Source organism: Podospora pseudocomata (assembly GCF_035222375.1).
Source record: "Podospora pseudocomata strain CBS 415.72m chromosome 2 map unlocalized CBS415.72m_2.2, whole genome shotgun sequence".
In the NCBI taxonomy this organism is placed as follows: Eukaryota; Fungi; Ascomycota; class Sordariomycetes; order Sordariales; family Podosporaceae; genus Podospora; species Podospora pseudocomata.
In genome coordinates, this window is record NW_026946366.1 from 3,066,313 (window position 1) to 3,086,484 (window position 20,172).

The following is a 20,172-nucleotide window of genomic DNA, read 5'->3' on the forward strand; positions in this document are numbered from 1 at the left end:
TTTGGCCCTTGTTTGTTTTCGTTCGTCGTTTGCCGATGCTGCCCAAGCCCAAAGGCCATCGACAGTGGGGTTAATGTGATCATATGGCCGGACGACGTAACAGCAACTCGGTCGGGGTAGCAGTCCGAGCCACGGATGTCCCTTGTTCTCTTGTCCAAAGCAGGCTAGGCGTGTGTGCCCTCAGCTAGGTGTGTCGAGCCCTACAACTGGCGCCACCTTATCAACAGCCCTCTGTCTGCTGCTTGTCAGACAAGCTGGATGGACTGGCTCGGCTGGCAAGGTGTTGTAACACGAAGTATGAGGCGAGGATGTTGTGGAACTGTCGCATACGCAACAAAAAGTGTCGATGGATGCGGTGTTTCTCCTGCCGATCCGCTGAGGCGGGTCAGCTACGGGGTGGTGCTAGGAGGCAGCCCTGTGGCCCTGCCATGCTGCGCCGACTTGCAGTGGTGCTGTGCCAATGGAGCTTAACCTCTTCGATGCAAGCTTGAGACAAAGTCGTCAACGTCGATCTCGGCAGAAGATGCGAGCTGCTGCAGCGTGTCGCGTTCGCAATGCTTCGGTGGCTGCATGTGTTGCTTGATCTGATGTCAGGCAGGAAGCTGTGATGCGGCGGGGGTCGGTTTGAGGGAAGGAATTACCCGGCTGGACTGTGCGACACGACAGAAGTCGGCGGCTGGGTTGGGTGCTCGACCCATGCAGTTGGGGTTAAAGTAGGTGAAATCGAGATAGTACAGTAGTGTAGGAGGATGCTTCGTCCAGTAGGTTGTTGGTGCGACGGGAGGTGGTGCAGCAAAGAGGAGCAAAGAGGAGCGTTGGAAGTGGGGCATGGAGGGGCAGAGGGGTAAGGCATCGTGACGCTGTTGCAAGAGCACCTGTGTATTCATCTCAGCTACGAGAAGCTCGTTCCCAAAAAAGAGTTCCTGTTGAACTTGACATGTCACCATGCGATGGCCTCTGTTACATAGGCCATCTGAGTCCAGGTTATTAGGTACAGGTGATCTCGCTCCCATCTCGAGCCCGGTAGATCTTCTTCACCTTGGAGACAGGTCAGTCCACGGCTGTGCTCACCGCCACCATGATGCTTCAACAGCTGAACAGCTTGGCCCTCAGGTCTCCACGCCCATGGCTACCTAACCCGGCGTCGGTTGTATCCTGAGCAAAGCGTCTCGCCGGGTGAGCTTCATACACGACGAGAGCGCTTACACAGCAGAGCACAGCGCTTCCACGATGGATGACGGGAACCTACTTGAGGTGCTCCCAAAAAAAAAAAGAGCCCCACTGATCGATGACTGGCCATCCGATGATGCCTGCAGCCCGTCATTTTCAATCTCAGCCCTATGGGAGAAACCCTGGATCAGTGCGCCCTCCATACCCCACTCCACCAAGACCCTGGTTGATCACATCACACCCGCTGGACCGCCCGCATTTCCGTTCCCATGAGAGAAGCTTGAGCATTTTCCTCATGCATCGCCTGCACCGAAATCATGTCCTCGCACCCCGCCGCTTCCAACAGATCCAACACCTTGCCCAAAGCCCTTGCAGCAGGACAGGCCAGAACCGACAATCCAAAGCCATTGGGATCAACTGCCCATTCACTGTTGGAAATGTTGGACGGCACACGGCTGCCTGAATGTCTGAGATTCACCGCTGTTTTCCTGGTCTTGACTCTCTTCGAATCTGAACTGGAGTTTGTGCCTTTCAAGAGTTGGAGGGCCGACCGCCATTGGGGCAAGCCATTTCTGCACGCCCATTGGTCTGCGGCGCAATAAAGTCAGCTTGCGTCTCCCTGTGCCGTGGTTGCTACGCTGGACTTGCCACTGCCAAACTCCAACATTTTGACTTGTTTTGTCTCTGCCAGCTCAAACAAACACCTCCTCACATCCATTGATTACCGGCCACTCTTCACGTCATGGTCAACCATTTGAGAGGATCGTTTACGAACCCGGGCCCAACAGGGACACCAGAGCGGAACGAGCCGCCTGGCCGTGGGGCACGACTCCTACCGTGATCCATGATAGACCAAGAACAACCACCTACTCTGGGGTCAATTTGATACTTGAATGCTTACTTGACCTTGAATGGCCAGTATACGGACGGAGAAATCGGCAATCGGATCTTGGCGGACAATAGAGTGCTGGCTCATGATGGTTCCATCCGGCGGTATTCGCCCGACGTACACGTTGCCGTCTCAATCTCGATGGGAAATATCTCTTCGTGAATGGTAACCAATTGAGGCTGAGCAGGAATAGTGAAAATCATGTAAACAAGCATCTGCCGGATGCACACGCGGCTCCGTGGCGCGGCGGCAAGTGAGGCTCAACAGGCTTCCCATCACAACGATCATCACGGTAGCTAAGAATATCTAGAAAATGAAGCTAACATGGCAATAGATGGAGCAAGCTGACTCGGACGCTACACGAACTGTAACTGGCATATTACTGGCTTTGCGGGTGCTCCAATCCCACAAGAGGCCGCAGAGCCTCATGCTGATCAACCCACTTTCACTCGGTTCTCTGCGAGGATGTCCTTGTGATGACACTCCAGCGTCTGATGGGCATACCAGGACCGGAACCGGTGGATCCACGAGGACAGCTGAGCCCAGGCTCTTTTCATGGCTTATCGACCAGACGTTTGGTATATTGGGAGCTTTGCCAAGTCTTCACTGGTCATTTTAACTACGAAATTTACGCTTGCGTGTCCCACAAAATGCAATAATTGGGGGACGGGCTATACTGGTCAGGCGGCGATCGACCTAGGTAGTTTTGTGGCTGGGAGACAAGTACCACGGTGTCACTGTTCAAGACTGGGAGCGATGAGACGGGCCAGACAATAGTCTCGAAAGAGTTATCCACAACTCCAATGGGGCAGAAGTCGAAAGATAATGCGGGTTTCCGTATCCGCATCTACCCCTCTCACATCATGGTCCCTTTCTCCGGCCGCCCCCTCATCCCCAGCATATCTTACGGCCTCTGCTCACGCGGCCGGTCACTCAGATGGTCACCGAGGGACTCACATTACCAATCATCGAACTCGCCCACAGACATGACAACTCACAATCACGACCGGCATCTCACAAACACCAGCAAGTGCCTGATGCTGGCCAGGGCCCACGATGCAACCCTCACCACCAGTCACCAAAACAAACAAATCCGGTACGCAACACCGCCGGCCAACCAGAGTGCTCGAGACGCAGTCCCTTCATGTCAAAAGCCCACATCAAACCCTCCCCAAGTCCAGTGACTTGGTCCTTACTAACACACAACCAGGGTATAAATCACAGGATGGTAAATGTGGAGATATCCCTGCCCCTCCAAAACCCGAGATACGCACGATACGAGAGAAACCTTCTCATCCCACCCGCCTTCCCCCCAACCTCAACCAGCCTTTTCCTTTTTGTCCCTTTACTATCCCGCTGTCACCCGCGTATCCCCCATGCGAGAAGGGGGCCCCGATCGATAGGTCATCCGTCGTTACCAACAAACACGCAAGAGGGAGAGGGGGGTGGGTACCTGTGCCGATGAGGCTGAATGAGTTGACGGTAGGGTGTCCGTATCCAGGGTTCCATCCTCCGGGGGTGACCAATGGAAATTCAGGGGTGGAAAACAACATCACCACGGCCTCCGGGGATTTGTTTGGGAACTTTTGGCATGGGCATCAATGACACGATGCCGTGATTGGGTGATGATGGTTGCTTTTAACATTATGGGTGGTACAGTGAGTGTCAAGGGGCGGCAACTACCGAGTACTCGTATCTAGCATCACATTCGGGGAAAGGGAGGGGGGGTATCGTCAGAATACGCTTCCAGAGACTCATCCACGGCTTGCGTAATTTGTCCTATTGCGGATATGGTGAGCATGACAATATGTGTTCAATGTATAGATACGTCAACAAGATACAAACGCCCGCTGTTCAATATCTCAAGCAAAAGTTGTGTTTGGTATACAAGATAAAACCAAGATTCTGATTTCGTCAACACCACCGCCCAGAGTGTTCCGACACGGCCGGAATATATTCCGCCACTTTACCCCCGTCAAGATTACTGCAGAAACAATAAGCAAAAAAAAAAAAAATAAGAACAGTGAAAACTCTGAACATGCCCAGTGACCCCATCCATCCATTTCCTGACAACGCCCCGCCCCAAACAGCCCAAAGAAAAAGAAAATGCCAGACACCTCAAGCAGAGAGTGAATGCCAAGTGCCCGAGAAAAAGAAAAAGAAACCGCATCCGCCATGATACGACAACAGCTTATGTTCCGACATGCAACCAACTTCGTAGCCTCACCCAGTAATCTCCATTGGCTCAGCCGCCTCCGCCATCGCCAGCGCCATCCCACCCAGCTTGCCCATCCCCTCCATGACCCCATCCGGGTTCGTCCCTGGCGGCAATAAAGCGGCACTGTTGCTCTCCGCCTCATCCTCCATCATGGAGATCATGTCCTCCAGGTTCTGGTCCAACATGTCCTGGTCCTCGGGCGGCAAGCAGCTGCAGAGCAAGTGCCTGTACTGATCAATCTTCTTGCCCGTCCCAAGCATGCCCCTCGCCTCGACGTACTCCACCTCGGCGGCTTCCTGCTCGACCAACATGGCATGGAGTTGCGCCGCGAGCTTGAGCCGCTCTTCCGGTGAGTCGTCTTCTTCCTCTTGCTGCTGGCCATTGGTAACAGAGGCGAGGTTCTGTTCAGTGGCCTTTTCAATGGCGAGCTGCGTCTGCCGGCGAAAGAGAGCAAGGACTTGCTTCTTGGCGGCGGCCACCTCTTCCTCCGTCTTGCTGGCTTGGTCGTCGGCTTCGATCCTGGACTCGAGCTCGGCGATGCTGGCTCGGAGGTTGTTGAGCTCAGCTTGGGTGTTGGCCAGGATGTGTCTGGCTTCCTTTTCGGCTTCGTCCGTCTCGTTGAACTCGCTGTCGTAGCTTTGAGACAAATCTTGAAGTTTCTGGAGCACGAGCGGCGTGATGCGCGATTGCACCGTGTTGGCTGCCTCACTCTGGTATGACAACTGTAACTTGCTCGTTGGGTCTTCTCCAAGGGCATCCCGAAAGCCGTTGCGCCGGGCTGTCTCAGGGGCGAACGGACTCGAGGAGCGCTGTGGCCCGGTCCGGGCAAGAGAACGGGTGGTGTTGATTTCTTTGATCAAATCCTCCGCTCTCACGCCCTCATTGTTTTCGATGTCGGTTGCTGCTCCACGGCCGAGAAGCGATCTGATGCATTTCCTGGCGTTGACTCTGGCCGCCAGATGCAACGCCGTATTGCCCTCTTCATCCTGAGCATCGAGCAGCGCCTGTACCTCCTCTGGCTGACGAACTTCTACCAGTTTGTTCAGGATGATGTCCAGATAATACCGAGCACAGGTTGAGCTTTGTACCCGTCCTCGCTTCATAACCGCCGCATGGTGAATGACAGTGCACCCAGAGTGATCTCTTGCATCCACCGATTTGAATAGCTCGTTGAGAACGGTAGGAAACGTTTTCTTCATGTAGCAATTCGTAAAGTTCACCGCCCACATTAATGGCGTCTCCCCCCTGATATTCTGAGCCATGAGATTGGCATCAAACCGCTTTAGCTGTTTGATGACATCGGTATCGCCCATGGCCGAAGCCCAATGGAGCGACGTATGCCTGTCAGTGTCGATGGGCCAGTCCGGCTGAAAGTTGGTTGGGGGATCAGGACGAATGGCAGCCTGTTGGTTTGTAGACAGCAAAAAGTAGTCAAGCAGCTCATCCCCGTACATGGCATGTTGTTGCGCCGTCATGTCCCGCATCTCCTCCTCTCTCTTGCGCTTCCTGTGGCCGGTGGAGAAGTGCGACATGTCGTATGCTCGATCGTCCTCAGCCATGTACGAGGCCGAGGCAACAGTCATGTTGTCGGGGGTGTCGTCTTCGTGCATCTGAGAAGCAACACTCTCGTATTCTTCTTGGATGGGAACACCTTGTTGGACGTGACTGTGTGAGAACACAGCGGGCTGCGACAGACTACTCTTCCTGTTTTGAGACTTGCTGCCCCATTTTGGAACGGCAGGCTTGGCCTTTGGGGCCTTTGGCTTGCTCGCATGTCTTGGTGCGGGAGGAGGGCTCTCACTCCCAGGCTCATACTCAAAGATGGGCCGTAAGCGTTCGTAGATGTTGTTTCGCTGGGCAAGCGCCTCGCCTTGTTCGAGAGGAATCCATGTGCCTGCAACACAAGGCAAAGAGTCAAGTCAGCAAACGGAACGTGATGTTTTGGGCAAACGAAAAAAAAACAGCAAGAAGCCGGCGCACCTTGGTATTTTCCGTAGCCACCCTGGACTTTTTCATGCTCCTCCTTTTGAACTTCACGCTCCAGAATTCTCGTTCGGGCAGGCTTGTCAAAACCGGCAGCCTTCAGGATGTGTGTCGCATTCACCCAGTTGTCGGCACGCCGGCGCATAACATGTTCCTTGAGATCGGTCCCAAACTGAAACTCGTAGACGGGTACCTGCATTGAATTTCATGATTAGCCATGCGTTTTTTTGGCCAGGAGCCTTTGTCGCATTGTCTAGACAGAGTCCATAGCGGGCGACGTACACCACTATATGTCGCGCTGTATACCCCGGCCGGGGCAGCGCCCTTGGCCATCTTGCAGAGCTGTTCGAGATTTTGCGAGCAGAAAGGCTTTGTTCAAGAAAGGCTGTGAGACTGGCGTTGGGGGTTTTTGGGAGTTTAAGAAAGTCGTCCGTTTCTCGGCTGTCCAATGGGCCAGTTTTTTTCCAACAGGACGGCGGCAACCGACTGGAACCTGGAGGCTGAGAGAAGCCGACTAGGCTGCGCAAAATGAAATGGTCGGCGACAAGAAAACAATTGAATGGAACGACGCCAAAACTATCCCCTCAAGCAGTCGTCGTCGTCGATGGTCGCTGCTTAATTGCTGTCGCGGTTGCAGACGCGGAAGTCACGAAAAGACGCGGTTGCTTGACCTTGTCCGAGGCTGTGGGGGAAAGCGAGACGCGGTTTTACGCGATTCCCTTAAACTCTCTTCGCTTGGCCCCTGACCTCCCGTCTCACCGAAAGTGCGCCCGGCACGTGACTGCTCCCAAGACGCTCCTTCTTGAGTGGCCACCTGTGGGGGTTAGGGTTCAGTATCCCATGTCAATTACCAACGTCCAAGAGTATCCAGGAGCATGAGCCGAAGAGGGGATTGGCATATATGCAGTCGGGTGATAATGAAATGAGAGTAAATCTGTCACTAGGTAGCCTCCTTCTAATTTACCATGCAAACCGCAAACTGGTGGCAACTGCTTGAGCCCAATGACGCTACTTCACTCAGTGCATGTATGTTGGTGAGTTGAAGAACAAACTTGCTGTGTTCTCCCCCAGGAGGTACACTTACAACCTGCCAAAAAAATCACTTCAGTCAGGAATTTTGGGAGTACGTGGTAATAATGCGTTGCCATCATATTCTCTCCATCTACATACGATTTTCCTCGCTCCTACACTTGAAGCCTGAGGTCTAATGATGCCGTGAACGAAGGGAAGGCCAAACGCCGGTGCCGTGTCGGCTTCATGTCGATGGTATACCATATGACAGGCAGATGACGACTGCCGTCAAGTTCAAGTACGTTGATAGTCTCAATAGATAACGGCGCGGCCAAGCAGTGGTTCCAACCTCACATATTTGACCACAAACCATGGCTCTATGGTGCAATATCGCGTGAGTATGACAAGGTGCACTTTCAGTGTGAGCAGCCATACACCAGCACCAACTTACCCTTCTGTCGTGTAAGTGAGTTCGACCAGTGAAAATCGCCCGATATCGAACTCACATGCCTCAAAACGCTCACGTTGACCTGTCGGACACAGCCAAATGTTCAACGGGTGCCTGGGATTGGTTACCACTTGCAGAGTTATAAAGACCATCAGACATGCAATGGCGAGCTTGAGCTCGAGGCAACGCTACGTCTTCGTTCCCGAGTCACCGCAAATGACAAGCCAGCACAGGAGTTCGAGCTTGTTGCGCAAATCGTGCAACATTGCACCTCATCCGGGAGACCAGAAAAAAGAAGGGGTTATCTCCGCTGATCTCTTAAACTCCTGGCATCATCGGGGCGCCATTGGCACTGGCGCTGGTCGTTGTAGAAGATATAAGGAACAGCTCTCAACGACCTGCTGTTTCCCGCTCAAAGCATCAGTTCGAGACCAGTCATCAGGAACACATACCGTTCACATAAATCCATATTCAGCACACCAACATCAACATGGCCCCTCCTGCCGCCGACATCGATGTACAGACTGCTCCTGTGGTGGTTCCTGTTCCGACCAAAGGATCCATCGCTCCCGGACACAGCAGCGCCTCTAGGCTTTCGGGGCCCTTGACCTACTCGGGCACTCTCGACACCTATGAGCATTTCGATGTCACGAATGTAATCGGTCGCGAGTTCACCAACTTGCAACTGAGTGAGATCCTACATGATGACGATAAAATCCGTGATCTCGCCATTCTCGGTAAGCTCATTGGTGGTTTCTGCAGCCGTGGCTCTTCGGCTGACACCAGAAAAGTTTCTCAACGAGGCGTCGTGTTCTTCCGCAACCAAGATCTAAGCATTGACGACCAGAAGCTCTTGGGTCAAAGACTGGGTGAGTTGACAGGAAAGCCTGAGACGTCCAAGCTCCACAAGCACGCCCTTGCCAACAGCAAGCGCGGTATTGCCGTCGATGAGAATGGCAAGCTCGACGACGAGGTTTCTGTCATCTCGTCGGAGCAGAATCGGAAGTACTACGCCGATCGTTATGGCTATACTGCAAAGAGACTGGCGAGTGAGGGCTGGCATGCTGAGTATGTTGTTCTCACTTTGCGCTTCCAGGCAAACCAATGGCTGACTCTCCCCTAGCATCACGTTCGAGCATACCCCTTCCGACTATGCCATCCTCAAGATTGTGCAGCCTCCCGAAGATGTTGGCGGAGATACCCTCTGGGCCTCTGGCTATGAGGCGTATGACCGTTTAAGCCCTGCGCTTCAGAAGTTGGCCGAGAGCCTGACTGCGACGCATCATCAGCCCAACTTTGTCAGGGTCAAAGAAGCCTTCGGTGCTGAGCTGATTGATCAGTTCCGTGGTGCTCCGGAGAATAATGGGTTGGATTTCAAGGCTGAGCAGTATGCTTATCCGTATGCTGAAAGAGGCTGAGCCAATATGCTGACCAGTGACTGATATGTAGCCCTGTTGTCCGCACCAACCCAGTCACCGGGTGGAAGTCTCTCTTCGGAGCCGGGCACCAAGTGCATGCCGGTTGGATCAACGGCGTCACGGAGCGTGAGAGTGAGATTCTCAAGGCTTATTGTGGGTTCCCTCAAAATATGAAGGTATCATCGCGTGCTGTTGCTGACCGATGAAACAGTTTACCAACTCATTTCTGAGAACCACGACCTTCAAGTCCGCTTCCGTTGGAACAAGAACGATCTTGCCATATGGGACAAGTAAGTTCTTTTATCAAGACGTCTGAATACTTGTGCCGGAGTAGAGAAGACTGACAAGGAGAATATAGCCGATCGATGTTCCATACAGCTACGTAGTGAGTTCCTCTTTCCTCGCTCTTCCGAGCATCAGGGCAGACCAGACAGCTGACAACATAATTACAGCGACTATGTCGGCAAGAGACAGGGCAACCGGGTGGTGTCGCTGGGAGAGAAACCCTATTTCGACCCCAACTCCAAATCCAGACGGGAGGCACTTGGCTTGCTCTAGGATGGGAAGACGAAAGGCTTTGAAGGTTGACCGCTAAAGGCGGGAAAGAGGCTGGTGATGCTGATCCGTAGTTAAACTTTGGTGTTGTACGTATCCGTTTAAGGAGGTATTGCGTAATGAATGCCACGATTGCTTTCTCCTGCTCCACGTTGAGAGTATTGAAAGGCGCTTGGCGTGATGCCTGCGTCTGAGCGCGTGACTTGCCATTTGTCATTAAAGTGAGACGCTGTTCCAGAGCAGTAGGTCAGGAAGGATGAGGCACGTGAGGGGGAAAAAATGATTTCGGTATTCTCAGAGGCCCGGGGATAGGCACAAGATCCAGACGGAGGCTGCCAAAAGACGGGAGCAAGAGCAAATAAGAGCACACCTGATGAAGCCATCTAGAAGGACCATTGTGGTGGGTGGAAGGTGGAAAGAAATCCGTGGGACCCCTAAAGTGGGAACATCCCGCACTTTCCCAGTGGGGCCCCCACAGAATGGCAGGCTAGTTCCTGCTCTGATTGGTGGATCCCGGCCCGTGGATCGGGAAGCCGCAGCTGACACCAACGACATGGGTCCGCTGGTGTTGGGATGGTGACACAGGCCATCTCTCTTCCAAACAACCTACCAACAACCTACCTGGAAGACATGATTTTGAACTTTAAAGTCGAGGCCTCTCCTCCCACCAAGAAACACTTAATTGCATAACTTTCCTGGCATTCATTCGCTTATACATAGCCACGTTTTGTCCACTTACAATCAAGGCTGTCCATTCCACCCCGTTCTTTGTCTGCCCGGTTACACACTGTCCGTCTCTTAATTCTACCCCCAGTACGTCACACACCCGACGACAACGCAGCAGCGAACGGCACATGCGTCCGCCAGCCGTCGAGCCTCCGTATACACTTGATTTCCCATGTCGATGGAGGTAGCGACATAGCAGGCCCGTTCAGTTGTTCTACCCAAGTCCACTCACTGCCCGCCACAGCTCCTGGCCATGCGCAGCACCAAGGCTCCTCGCCCCGGCGAGCAACCTCTGCTTTCCTCATATCACAGTTCCGACGATGAAGAAAGGGGCCGCAGGACACTTCGAGGAGGAAACCGTCGCGGAAGCCCCCTTCCGCCAACCTCAACATCCTCGGCCCACACACCTACATACTCGCATTTCGCCGTCCCAGACTTGACCACGAGTCGCCCGACCCTGAGCCGTCGCAGTACGAATCAACTACGCTCCCGTAGCCCTACGAGTGCCCGCCTCGAGGCGAAACGCAAGTACACATACGCTGCCGTTTTCCTGGTCACGAGCTTGGTATCGTTTGTGGTGCAAACGGAATTGGCATCGTACATACAGCACGACTTGGGATGGAACAAGGCATATGCCATGCTGTATTTGACACATGGATCGTGGGTCTTTCTCTGGCCACTGCAGCTGCTGTTTTTGCGCCTTCAAAGACGGGAGCAGTCATGGCATCAGTTTTGGAACAACCACAAGCAAATTCTGAGAAAAACAGCCCAGATAGTGGAACGACAAGAGGTCAGAGTACCCAGGGGAATGGGCGCTGACCGCTCGCCCTGGCCATATCTTGCTCGGACAACAGCAGTGGTGACGACAGCCTTGACCGTCGCTGGATCGAGTTGGTATGTTGCCGTCAGCATGACCACGCCCAGCGATTTGACAGCCATCTACAACTGCAGTGCCTTCTTTGCCTACGCCTTTTCCATTCCCTTGCTGAAGGAACGGCTTCGGCTCGACAAGATGGTGGCCGTATTCGTGGCTATCATCGGTGTGCTGGTGGTAGCTTATGGCGGCGGTAGCTCCTCGGATGAAGCTGGGCAGGCTGGCCCTGCCACTCGCTTTGCCGGCAACATCGTCATTGGCATCGGTTCCGTGTTGTATGGGCTCTACGAGGTCCTCTACAAACGATATGCATGCCCGCCAGATGGAACAAGCGCCAACAGGAGCATGATGTTCGCCAATACCTTTGGCAGCTTGATCGGAGTTTTCACCGTCCTGGTCCTGTGGATCCCAATACCGGTGCTCCATGTGCTTGGATGGGAGACATTTGAGATGCCGACAGGTGAAACCGCCTCCCTCTTACTCATCAGCGTCTTTGCCAACATGGTCTTCTCGGGCTCTTTCTTGGTTCTAATCTCATTGACGAGCCCGGTCCTCAGCTCGGTTGCCGCACTCCTCACCATTTTCATCGTTGCCATTGTAGATTGGTGCTTGACTGGCCAACCGTTAGAGGCTCCCGCCATCCTTGGGGGACTGCTTATCATAGCGGCTTTTGCAATGCTCAGCTGGAGCACATGGAAGGAGATGAATGAAGATGAACGCAAGGGGCCGGTGGATCTGAGCAGCGATAGCGGCGACGAAGACTAGTACAATCGTGGTTGCCCTATTTTGGAATGCGTTCGCACCCCCCGTACGACGGACTCTTACTCGGGACGCGCCAATACCTCCCCGTCAGAGGGAACTGTTGGGGCCACCGCAACCATGACAACTGAGATGTTTGCCGAACTTCATCTGCGGGGTGGGAAAGGTTCCAAAAGTAAAAAGAAGAATAGAGATCAACTGAAAAAGGCCAATGCCGGAAAAGCAAAGCGAGACGCCGACGAACAAGCTGTCGAGGAAAAGCCTCCGGGGAAGAAAGCTTGCAATCCAAGCATGAAGAGGAGCAGGCAAATACAGAGGAAGAGGCCAATACAGAGCAAGAGACCAATACAGAGCAAGAGACCAGCACAGAGCAAGAGACCAATACAGGGGAGACTAATACAGGGGTCGAGGTCAATACAGCAGAGCGGGTTGATGCACCTGGGGAGGTTTTATGTAACATGCCCTGATGGGGTTCATTTGTATCATGATACCCTTACTGTTTCTTGGGACCGCGATGTCGGCAATGCAGGGAATGATTGCCATATGTACGGGAACTTTCGCTCTTGTTGTGGCGGCTCCGGTCTACGGGCTCAGACGTGACGTGAAATTTAGGTCGTGCCTCGACCACTGACGAATCGGACGAGGATGATACGGGCTTGCCAACACCGGAACCGTGGGCGAGTGACCCGGATCATATAGCTCGAAGGGAGGCACGGGCGCATGCTGCTGCTTTGGCAGAGGCTTTGGGGAGTGGTAACGCGGGGCAGGGCCCGGTGGGTGGAGAAGGGAGTAGGGCTGGTGGTCCCTCGAACAACACTATCGATGATGAGAGTCATCCGAGAAACTGAGTGTAGGACAAGTGTGTGGGAAGCTTGAAGCATGTTGGAGGTGGGGAGCGCAATTCCCGAGGGAACATGGATACAGGAGTATTATTAGCTGGTAGGCAGGCCACGATCCCCTTTGGCATTAGATAGTTGGGGGAAAAGCGAGTATAGAGTAGCTTGACAGCAATGACATTTTCATCATTTTACAATACAGTCTCTGAATATCTCTGGAGACCATGGAATGATGAGAGCTGCTTTCACATAGATATCTACCTAACCTGAATCAGCTGATTCTGGACATGTTGCTGATTGTTCCAAGTTATGTTTCAATGTTTGTTATAACAAACCCGTCTGGTTCGGTTTTGGGAGTAAAATTATTAACAAGACAGGAAGAAAAAGACAGAAAAACTAACAAAAACGTTATCTTGCAAAACCAATGCAAATTTATCAAATACCTATGGGCTCTATATATTATAAATATTCTCGACATAGTCCACCAAACATGGGTTATGAAGACCTTGTCCAATCTAAGAGAACGGCCATTTTATCATAGTTCTGCTTTAGGTTCATTGCAAGATGACTGTTTGTTTGATGATTACTTTTTGGGGTTATTGAGTTCCCGTTGCGCCTTCTTTTCAGTTCGATCTGTTACTTATACCTTGCACCTGGGAGTAGCCTTAGGCTTGTACCAATCATAGGGTATATGAAACGAAGCTAAAGTTTATTTAACATATATAACCTATATTTAGCTAGGATAGACTCTATAGTCTACCGGTAGAGTTAACCATTACACCAGGCATGATTTGTATTTAGAATTGGCGTTTTGGACAGTTGATCCTAGCAGTGAAGCTTTTACGATTTGCTTCTCTATATTCGTTGTTCACCTAATGTAGCACGATCCAATTCTATCATATATTTATGAATGTTAATGTGCTGAAAGAAATTGTGTCCACTGTCATGAGTTCATGGTAATATTGAAAATGTAATGTGATTAAGAGGTAAGCATCTGATATCATCACATTTGCACTGTACACTCTGTGATGTGATTCTAAAGATAGAACCGCCCTGCATTGTGGTATTTGGGGAAAGAAACGTGTGTGTGCCGCCCCCAACATTTCACGCTTCCGTCTCGTGTGCTTGACTGCTTGCCAATCCCCTCTCGGTCGTACGCGACCTGCTTACGGCACAGTAGCCACAAAGTCGCGTCTGTCGACTGGAGTGGAAATGATGAGCAATTAGGCTCGGACACTGCGTGGGCAATGGGTACAGTACGAATAGGGGGTAAAAGAAATGGATGAAGGCATTGATGACGGTAATTTGAAGATCTACAAAGGGTATGTCAGCACCAAAGAAACAACCGAGACGGGGCCGGCTAGGCCGGCCACTGTTGGTCCATTCCAGTGAGCTCCAACCCATGCTGATCCAGAAAACACGACCCGACACCTCGGGACCAAAACATGGTGAGCTGGCGGTTGAAGAACGAGGGAGAGACACAAGCTTTACCGCCTCTCCAGATCTCATTGCTCCCTGCTTCCAGACAGCGCGACATGTTTCACAGGATCAGCCAAAGAAGATCGGGAGACTTTCGGAGGGTTGATATCGTGGTTTGGCCACTCTAAGCCTCCCGTGCGGGGTTATAGGCCAGGCCTTGGGCTCAACGGTCACGGCCAGCAGTCGTTGGGCTTCAAACTACCCGTTGTGGGGCTCGGCCAGTGTTTTCTTCTTTCCAGTCGCCAATAGTACCAAGCAAGCGATTCAGATCTCTCGCACACGACTGGGACTAGCGGACGGCGAAGATGACGTGCAGAAACTGACGCTACGCACATAAATCCAGCCACATGTGACCCACGAACACCTTGATACAACAAGCACCCATCGTCTCCAGTGAGTGGCCTCCCAACTCTTCAATGGACCCTCTTCCGCATGCCCAGTGCTGGCTTTCACGGGGAGGATGGAAACTCCAAGCGGCAATGCAACCATAACCTCCTTGTGCACGTTTCAGGGGTGCGGAGTCCAGCGCACGGAGCCTTCAGCCGTTTGGGCTCCGGGCAGCATGTCTCATGTCTCACCACTGGCTCTGCGTGGCTGTGTGTGACTTGCCGATTCCTCCAGTCTGACAGGAGTCAAAGATGATGAGATCGGACAGTCACCGCCGTCATCATGATATCTCCAATCACAAGCAATGCCATCTTGCCTCGTTGGTGCTGTTGGAAGAAAAGCTTCAGCCCGACGGATATGAAAGGAAAATGGAATGGACAAATCACCAAGCCCTCCCGCCAAGCCCTCCCCGTGGCCGTTACAGGATCCCATGCTGCACATCTTTTGTGGAGACGACGATGGCTTCCCGGGAAGACTTCCACAAAGACATGGATTGCTAACGACAGATGGTCCAGATTCGGAAGATCAACCAGCAAGCCGTGGAAGCGTTCATGCTGAGGAGCCGAGATCTGTAGTAGCGTTTTCTCGGTGTCCTATGAGATCTGCGAAGATGGCCGCCGAAAAGGCCAGTAGTAGCTATTTGGGAGACCACATGGCTCCAGGTTGCAAAACGGCCCCGGGACAGGCCAACGAGCGGTGGTTGAGTAACGGCGACCGCCTTTGGCGAAACCAGCCACCAGCAGATCGGAGAAGTCTTCCATGAACATGCTGCTTTTCTGTCGAGTGAACAATCCAGTGGCCAGTCATCCGATCACTGCCGCCGACACCACTTGTTGATGCAGGCGTGCAAGACGAACGGGGGAATGGCAAGGGTTCGATGTCGCATTGAGTCACTGGGCCTGGCGCGAGACTCTGGAGGGTTTTCTGGTAGCGGCCCATGATTGGTTCAATATCAAGCAAGCGAAGACAGCTCTTAGCCTGATCAGGCATGGAGGAATTGAGCTGGCTGCTCCCTGCGTCTTGCTGGATATCATCGAGGTACGGGAAGGAGCATCGGAAGCTAGAGCTGTGCTAAGAGTTTTGCTGGGAGAATACGAGCAGAGAAGTTAGCGAGTGAAGCGGCACAGATATCGCGAGGGTAAAAGGTGAATCGGGCTGCTTACCTCACCCACCAATTGCGCGCAGTGATTGGCTGAGAAGGCCCACTCTCAGTTTCTGCAAGGCCCTGAGTTCCCGCGGTTCCAGTGGCTGCTTCTGCTCAATCACGGTGGTCTGCTATCCGCTCAGACAGGGCATGCTCCCCTGCCGCAGGCTAAGACGATGGACCAGTAGAAACAGAGCATTGCATGCTGGGGCCCCGCCCGCTCTCCCTGTTCGATCCATTCTCCAATCCTCCACTGCACCACCCACCTCCAGCTGCGCACCAGGCGGCCAGTCGTTCCAGGGCAGTTGATATCTCCTTTCCTGTTGCTCTGCTCTCGTCTTCTCTTTTTTTCTTTCTGCAACGCCAGCAAACCGCCCTTCCTTTTCACCCTCCCCCTCTTCCTCTCTTCGTACCGCCGTCCTTGTGTCGGTCTCACCGTTGCCCGTCATTGTCGTCGTTGATTGAGAATCCATCCATTTTTTTCTTCACCGCGCATTCTCTCGACCTACACAGAGCACAGCACAGTTTCGCCAAAACAGCACCAAAAAAAAAGAAACACCACAAAAAAAAGGAGAAGTGAATATAGGCAAAGGAAAGGATCCGGAAAAAGTGCGCACATCAGCATCACCTGCACCAAAAAACTACTTTTAATCCTTGTATTTTATTTTTGCGCCCGCTTTATTCCACTTCGTCGCCGCCATCGCGAGCCTCGGTACCTTTTGGGCAGCCATCATCAATCTCTTCAACAACTCCCACTATCATAACCAACTTAATTCGCTCAGAGGGTGATATTGCAGCAGCAGAAAACGAAAGAAGCAAGACAATACAGAGTACAGCACAGCACAGCAGCACCGGAATCTGGGAACACAGGATAAAACCTTGTTCGCATCTTTGCACCTCCTGGAAAGAAAGGAACAAGCTGGTGGATTTCCCAACGTCTTTGACTCGTGTCTGCGGGTGTCCCACACAAAACGCGCAACCCCACGAGTTACCCGGATTTGGACGCGCCGGTCTCCAGCCTGTCTGCTGACTGTGGGCTCCCCTCCCATCGCCACCGCCTGTTAAGCCAGAACCGCACTGGGCTTTTCCAGCACCTACTTCCTTCAGCGTGCCCTTCACCTTCCCTCCGACAAAAAAACCCGCCTTTTCTCTTTCCCCTCTGTCCGCGCTGGCTTTGCCCGCTTTCTCTGACGCCCTTCCGCTCATTCAGCATCACAGTCTTTTTTCCTTCGTCTTCCCCATCGACAACTGTTAATTCCAAACCATCAGCACCGTCTGTCTTATTGGACTTGGCTTTTTCTTCTCTTTCGGGACCAGCATCTTTGCATCATCTTTTTTTGCACTTCCTCCACGAGAGAGGAATAGATCGCATCGCAGAAAGTTAAACGTTCGACCACGTCTCTCTCTTCTTGCGACCTTTGGCATCATCAGTATATGCTTCTTAATTTCTAACTTTGACTTGAACGTTTCTACGCAACCTCGTCCTCGACCTCGACCGGGCTTCGATTTCGATACCCACCACCACTTCGAGCCAAAGCGATCGCGCCAGGCAGTTCAAAGCTCCATCCTTTCAGCACATCGGCTCTTTTCGCCAGTTTCGATATCCGACTCGTGCTATCGCGTAAAGAGAAAGCCTTTCCCAGCTCTCTCCAGACATATTTTTGAGTCCATACCACGTTGTAATGGGCCCTGGCGGTCTCGCTCAAATGTCTCACGCTCCCTACAACACCACCCACGGCCTCGGCATGGCTTCCTCTGGACTGGCGTCCCGCCGTGGCGGTCAAAATCTCAAGCCTCTCTCGTTCGAGGGTATGAAAGCCCCAACTGAGCAGGATAACGGCCTGCCGACTCCCCGCACCAGCCGCGGCCATCTCCTCGCCGGTCTTCGCACCGCACCCAAGTCGGCTATGGCCTCCAGCTTCCCCAACAACGGTCCCGCTTCACCGACCGTTCAAGGGCCAGCCGGCCGGAACAACCGCAACTCCATGGGCCCCGGTATGTTTGACAACATGTACGGCGGACCTAAGACGTCGATACCCCGGTTCGGCGGTGCCCACCAGCAGCAGGTTCAGCAGGCTCAGCAGCAGCAGGCCTACAATGTCGGTGGTGGTGCTGGTGGATATTCGCAGCAGCACTACACCACAGAGCAGATCCTGGCCCCGCCTCAGATCCAGCTTGATGATGTCTCGCAGGACCAGCTTGACCCCAACATCCATGCTCAGCTGCTGTACACCAATGCCTACCTCTCAGAGCAGCAGCAACGTCTACAGCAGCAGCTTAAGGCTTTGCAGGCTGCCGCCCAGCAGTTTCAGGGGCTCAATCTCAATGCTCAGGCTCAGCTTATGCAGCAGCAGAACTCTATGATGCAGCAGCAAGGTTTCCCCAACATGTACCAACAGCAAGCCCAGCTTCAGGGTATGATGGGCCCAACCACTCCTGACGCCAGCAATGTCTACTATGACCCCCGCACTGGTCAAATCTACATGGACCCGACCCAGGTGCAGGTGCAGGCACAGCTTCAAGCGCAGGCTCAGGCCCAGCTCAATGCTCAGTACCTCCAGCAAGCCCAAGCGATGCAGGCGGCCATGCAACAGCAACAGCAACAGCAAGCCGGTCCTGGCGCCCCTCGTGTGCAAGTTTCCCCCCCTCCCGAGGCGAGAAACAGCTTCCGCAGCCCCACGCCCCCTCGTCGCTACGATTCGCCCCTTGTTGAAAACCCAGCACCGCTGCCCCCTCCGAGCGCCAATGCCTTCCGTCGTGGCCATAAGAAGACCCCTTCGACTGTGACTCCAAGTGCCAGCAAGACTTCTCTGACTATTTCGACTGGTGACGAGCCGCTCAAGACTGCGGCCAGCAGTCTCAAGACGGGCTCGTTTCCGCCTATGACCCCTCTGACTTCTGGCTATGGCCCTGGCCAAGCTCGTGCTGGAGAGCACCCTGTCCGCCAACCCCGGAACCCTCCCTCGCTCGACGAGCTCAAGTCCAAGCCTACTGCCAAGCACGACGGAAGCAAGAACTTTGTGACTCGCACCCGGCGTACCGTCATCAGCAACATTGTTCGTGCTGGCATGGAGCGCCGCAAGGAGGCTCGCGGTTCCGGGAGCGTTAGCCCTGTTTCTGAGAGCGCCGAGGAGACGGTTGAGACACCCGTCACCGACAATGACAGTGATTCGGGCCGCAGTGGATCGGGCAGCCTGGTTGAGCGTGATGATGCCGAGTGCAGCCTGCCCAGCTCGCGTACCAGCACTGGCAGCTGGGGCGCCATTGGTTCCGATCGTCCCAGCTCCCGTCAGAAGTATGAGCGTCGTGGCCCCGACAGCGCCTCGTCATCGGATAACGAGGGTCTCCGCGACTCGGGCAGCTTTGCCAGCCTTCTCAAGAACAGCTCTCGCCGTGTCAAGCCCGATACTGTCGAGGGTCAACGCAAGGCTGCCATGCTTGTTCTCACCAGCTCCGAGAAGCGCAAGCTTGTTGTCTGAGTATGTTTTGTTTTTCGCAGGCCGACACTATGAAGGAGGAATAATGGACATCGGATAACAACATCTTTACGCTAATTACGATCATGCCCTACGGTTTCCTTCTTACGGCCGGTGATGAGGGCCCTTCGTGACAGGATCGGCGTGCCATCCTCATGTCGGTGAATCAATTCCGGACGGCTTCATGACGTTTCTTTTTTTTTCGCCTTTGCGTACGGGGATGACCGGGAAACTGGGGTTTTGCTTCGATGCTTGGGGTGGCGTGAACGTTTTCGTTTCATATTCACTTCTTGCAACATGATTTTGGCTGGGACTGGGTTGGTGCATTTTCGGGACAAGTACTTACTTTTGACGCTTTCGATTCGTTCTCGACATTGCCTTGAGCCGTGTCACATAGTTTTGCGTTGGTGGATTGTTGCAACGGTTCATTTCATTGCGCTCATTTTCCCCGACGTTTACGACTGCGCCCGTTTCTTTGTCGATTTTGGACGGTGATCTACATGGCCTGGGAACAGGCAGGCGGGAGCTTTGGAGTGAACCGTGGGCCAGTTGAGTTGGAGAGATTGAGGAGAATAGCCATGGCTATTTGGTCATGATGCTTAGAGGGCAACGGGAAGGGTGAATCAGGCAGGGGAAAAAGAAGGGGTATGGTTCACTTTTGTCGCTGATTTTTCCACGCCAGCACGTCTGTGCCGATTCTGCTTCGGGGAAACAGCCGATGGTCAAGGTTAACCAGGCAGAACGAGGCAGAGAATTTGTAGATAGGATATCAATCAACTTAAGTCTTTACACATACTTC

The 20,172-nt window shown here is 53.2% G+C and overlaps 5 protein-coding genes across 5 annotated transcripts; 3 read left to right on the top strand and 2 right to left on the bottom strand.

Moving 5' to 3' along the window:
• Positions 1-467: 467 nt before the first annotated feature.
• Positions 468-830, bottom strand: QC762_0046550 (uncharacterized protein; the record flags this gene model as incomplete). Its single annotated transcript, XM_062883428.1, has 2 exons — positions 468-566; positions 642-830. The coding sequence occupies 2 exons, from the start codon at positions 828-830 to the stop codon at positions 468-470; spliced, it is 288 nt and encodes a 95-aa protein (XP_062746479.1).
• Positions 831-4,002: 3,172 nt separating this feature from the next.
• On the bottom strand, positions 4,003-6,965 carry MBP1 (Transcription factor mbp1). The gene is made up of 3 exons (XM_062888298.1): positions 6,543-6,965; positions 6,258-6,453; positions 4,003-6,171 (listed from the first exon to the last, which is right to left on the bottom strand). Exons 1-3 carry the CDS (start codon positions 6,591-6,593, stop codon positions 4,283-4,285), a joined length of 2,136 nt encoding a protein of 711 aa, XP_062746480.1. The 5' UTR covers positions 6,594-6,965; the 3' UTR covers positions 4,003-4,282.
• Positions 6,966-7,785: 820 nt separating this feature from the next.
• On the top strand, positions 7,786-9,845 carry QC762_214110 (uncharacterized protein). The gene is made up of 7 exons (XM_062888297.1): positions 7,786-8,456; positions 8,511-8,787; positions 8,843-9,106; positions 9,169-9,290; positions 9,349-9,427; positions 9,496-9,522; positions 9,590-9,845. Exons 1-7 carry the CDS (start codon positions 8,210-8,212, stop codon positions 9,693-9,695), a joined length of 1,122 nt encoding a protein of 373 aa, XP_062746481.1. The 5' UTR covers positions 7,786-8,209; the 3' UTR covers positions 9,696-9,845.
• An 826-nt stretch (positions 9,846-10,671) lies between these two features.
• Positions 10,672-12,057, top strand: QC762_214100 (uncharacterized protein; the record flags this gene model as incomplete). The annotated part of the gene is made up of 1 exon (XM_062888296.1): positions 10,672-12,057. One exon carries the CDS (start codon positions 10,672-10,674, stop codon positions 12,055-12,057), a length of 1,386 nt encoding a protein of 461 aa, XP_062746482.1.
• A 5,522-nt stretch (positions 12,058-17,579) lies between these two features.
• On the top strand, positions 17,580-19,376 carry QC762_214090 (uncharacterized protein; the record flags this gene model as incomplete). The annotated part of the gene is made up of 1 exon (XM_062888295.1): positions 17,580-19,376. One exon carries the CDS (start codon positions 17,580-17,582, stop codon positions 19,374-19,376), a length of 1,797 nt encoding a protein of 598 aa, XP_062746483.1.
• Positions 19,377-20,172: the final 796 nt, after the last annotated feature.

Bases quoted from the DNA above. Each gene is read 5' to 3' on its own strand.
- MBP1 (XM_062888298.1), bottom strand. From the start codon at position 6,593: ATGGCCAAGGGCGCTGCCCCGGCCGGGGTATACAGCGCGACATATAGT. The intron at 6,454-6,542 runs GTACGTCGCCCG...AATTCAATGCAG, and splicing joins ACAGCGCGACATATAGTGGT to GTACCCGTCTACGAGTTTCA. The intron at 6,172-6,257 runs GTGCGCCGGCTT...CTTGTGTTGCAG, and splicing joins TGGCTACGGAAAATACCAAG to GCACATGGATTCCTCTCGAA.
- QC762_214110 (XM_062888297.1), top strand. From the start codon at position 8,210: ATGGCCCCTCCTGCCGCCGACATCGATGTACAGACTGCTCCTGTGGTG. The intron at 8,457-8,510 runs GTAAGCTCATTG...ACACCAGAAAAG, and splicing joins CCGTGATCTCGCCATTCTCG to TTTCTCAACGAGGCGTCGTG. The intron at 9,523-9,589 runs GTGAGTTCCTCT...ACATAATTACAG, and splicing joins ATGTTCCATACAGCTACGTA to CGACTATGTCGGCAAGAGAC.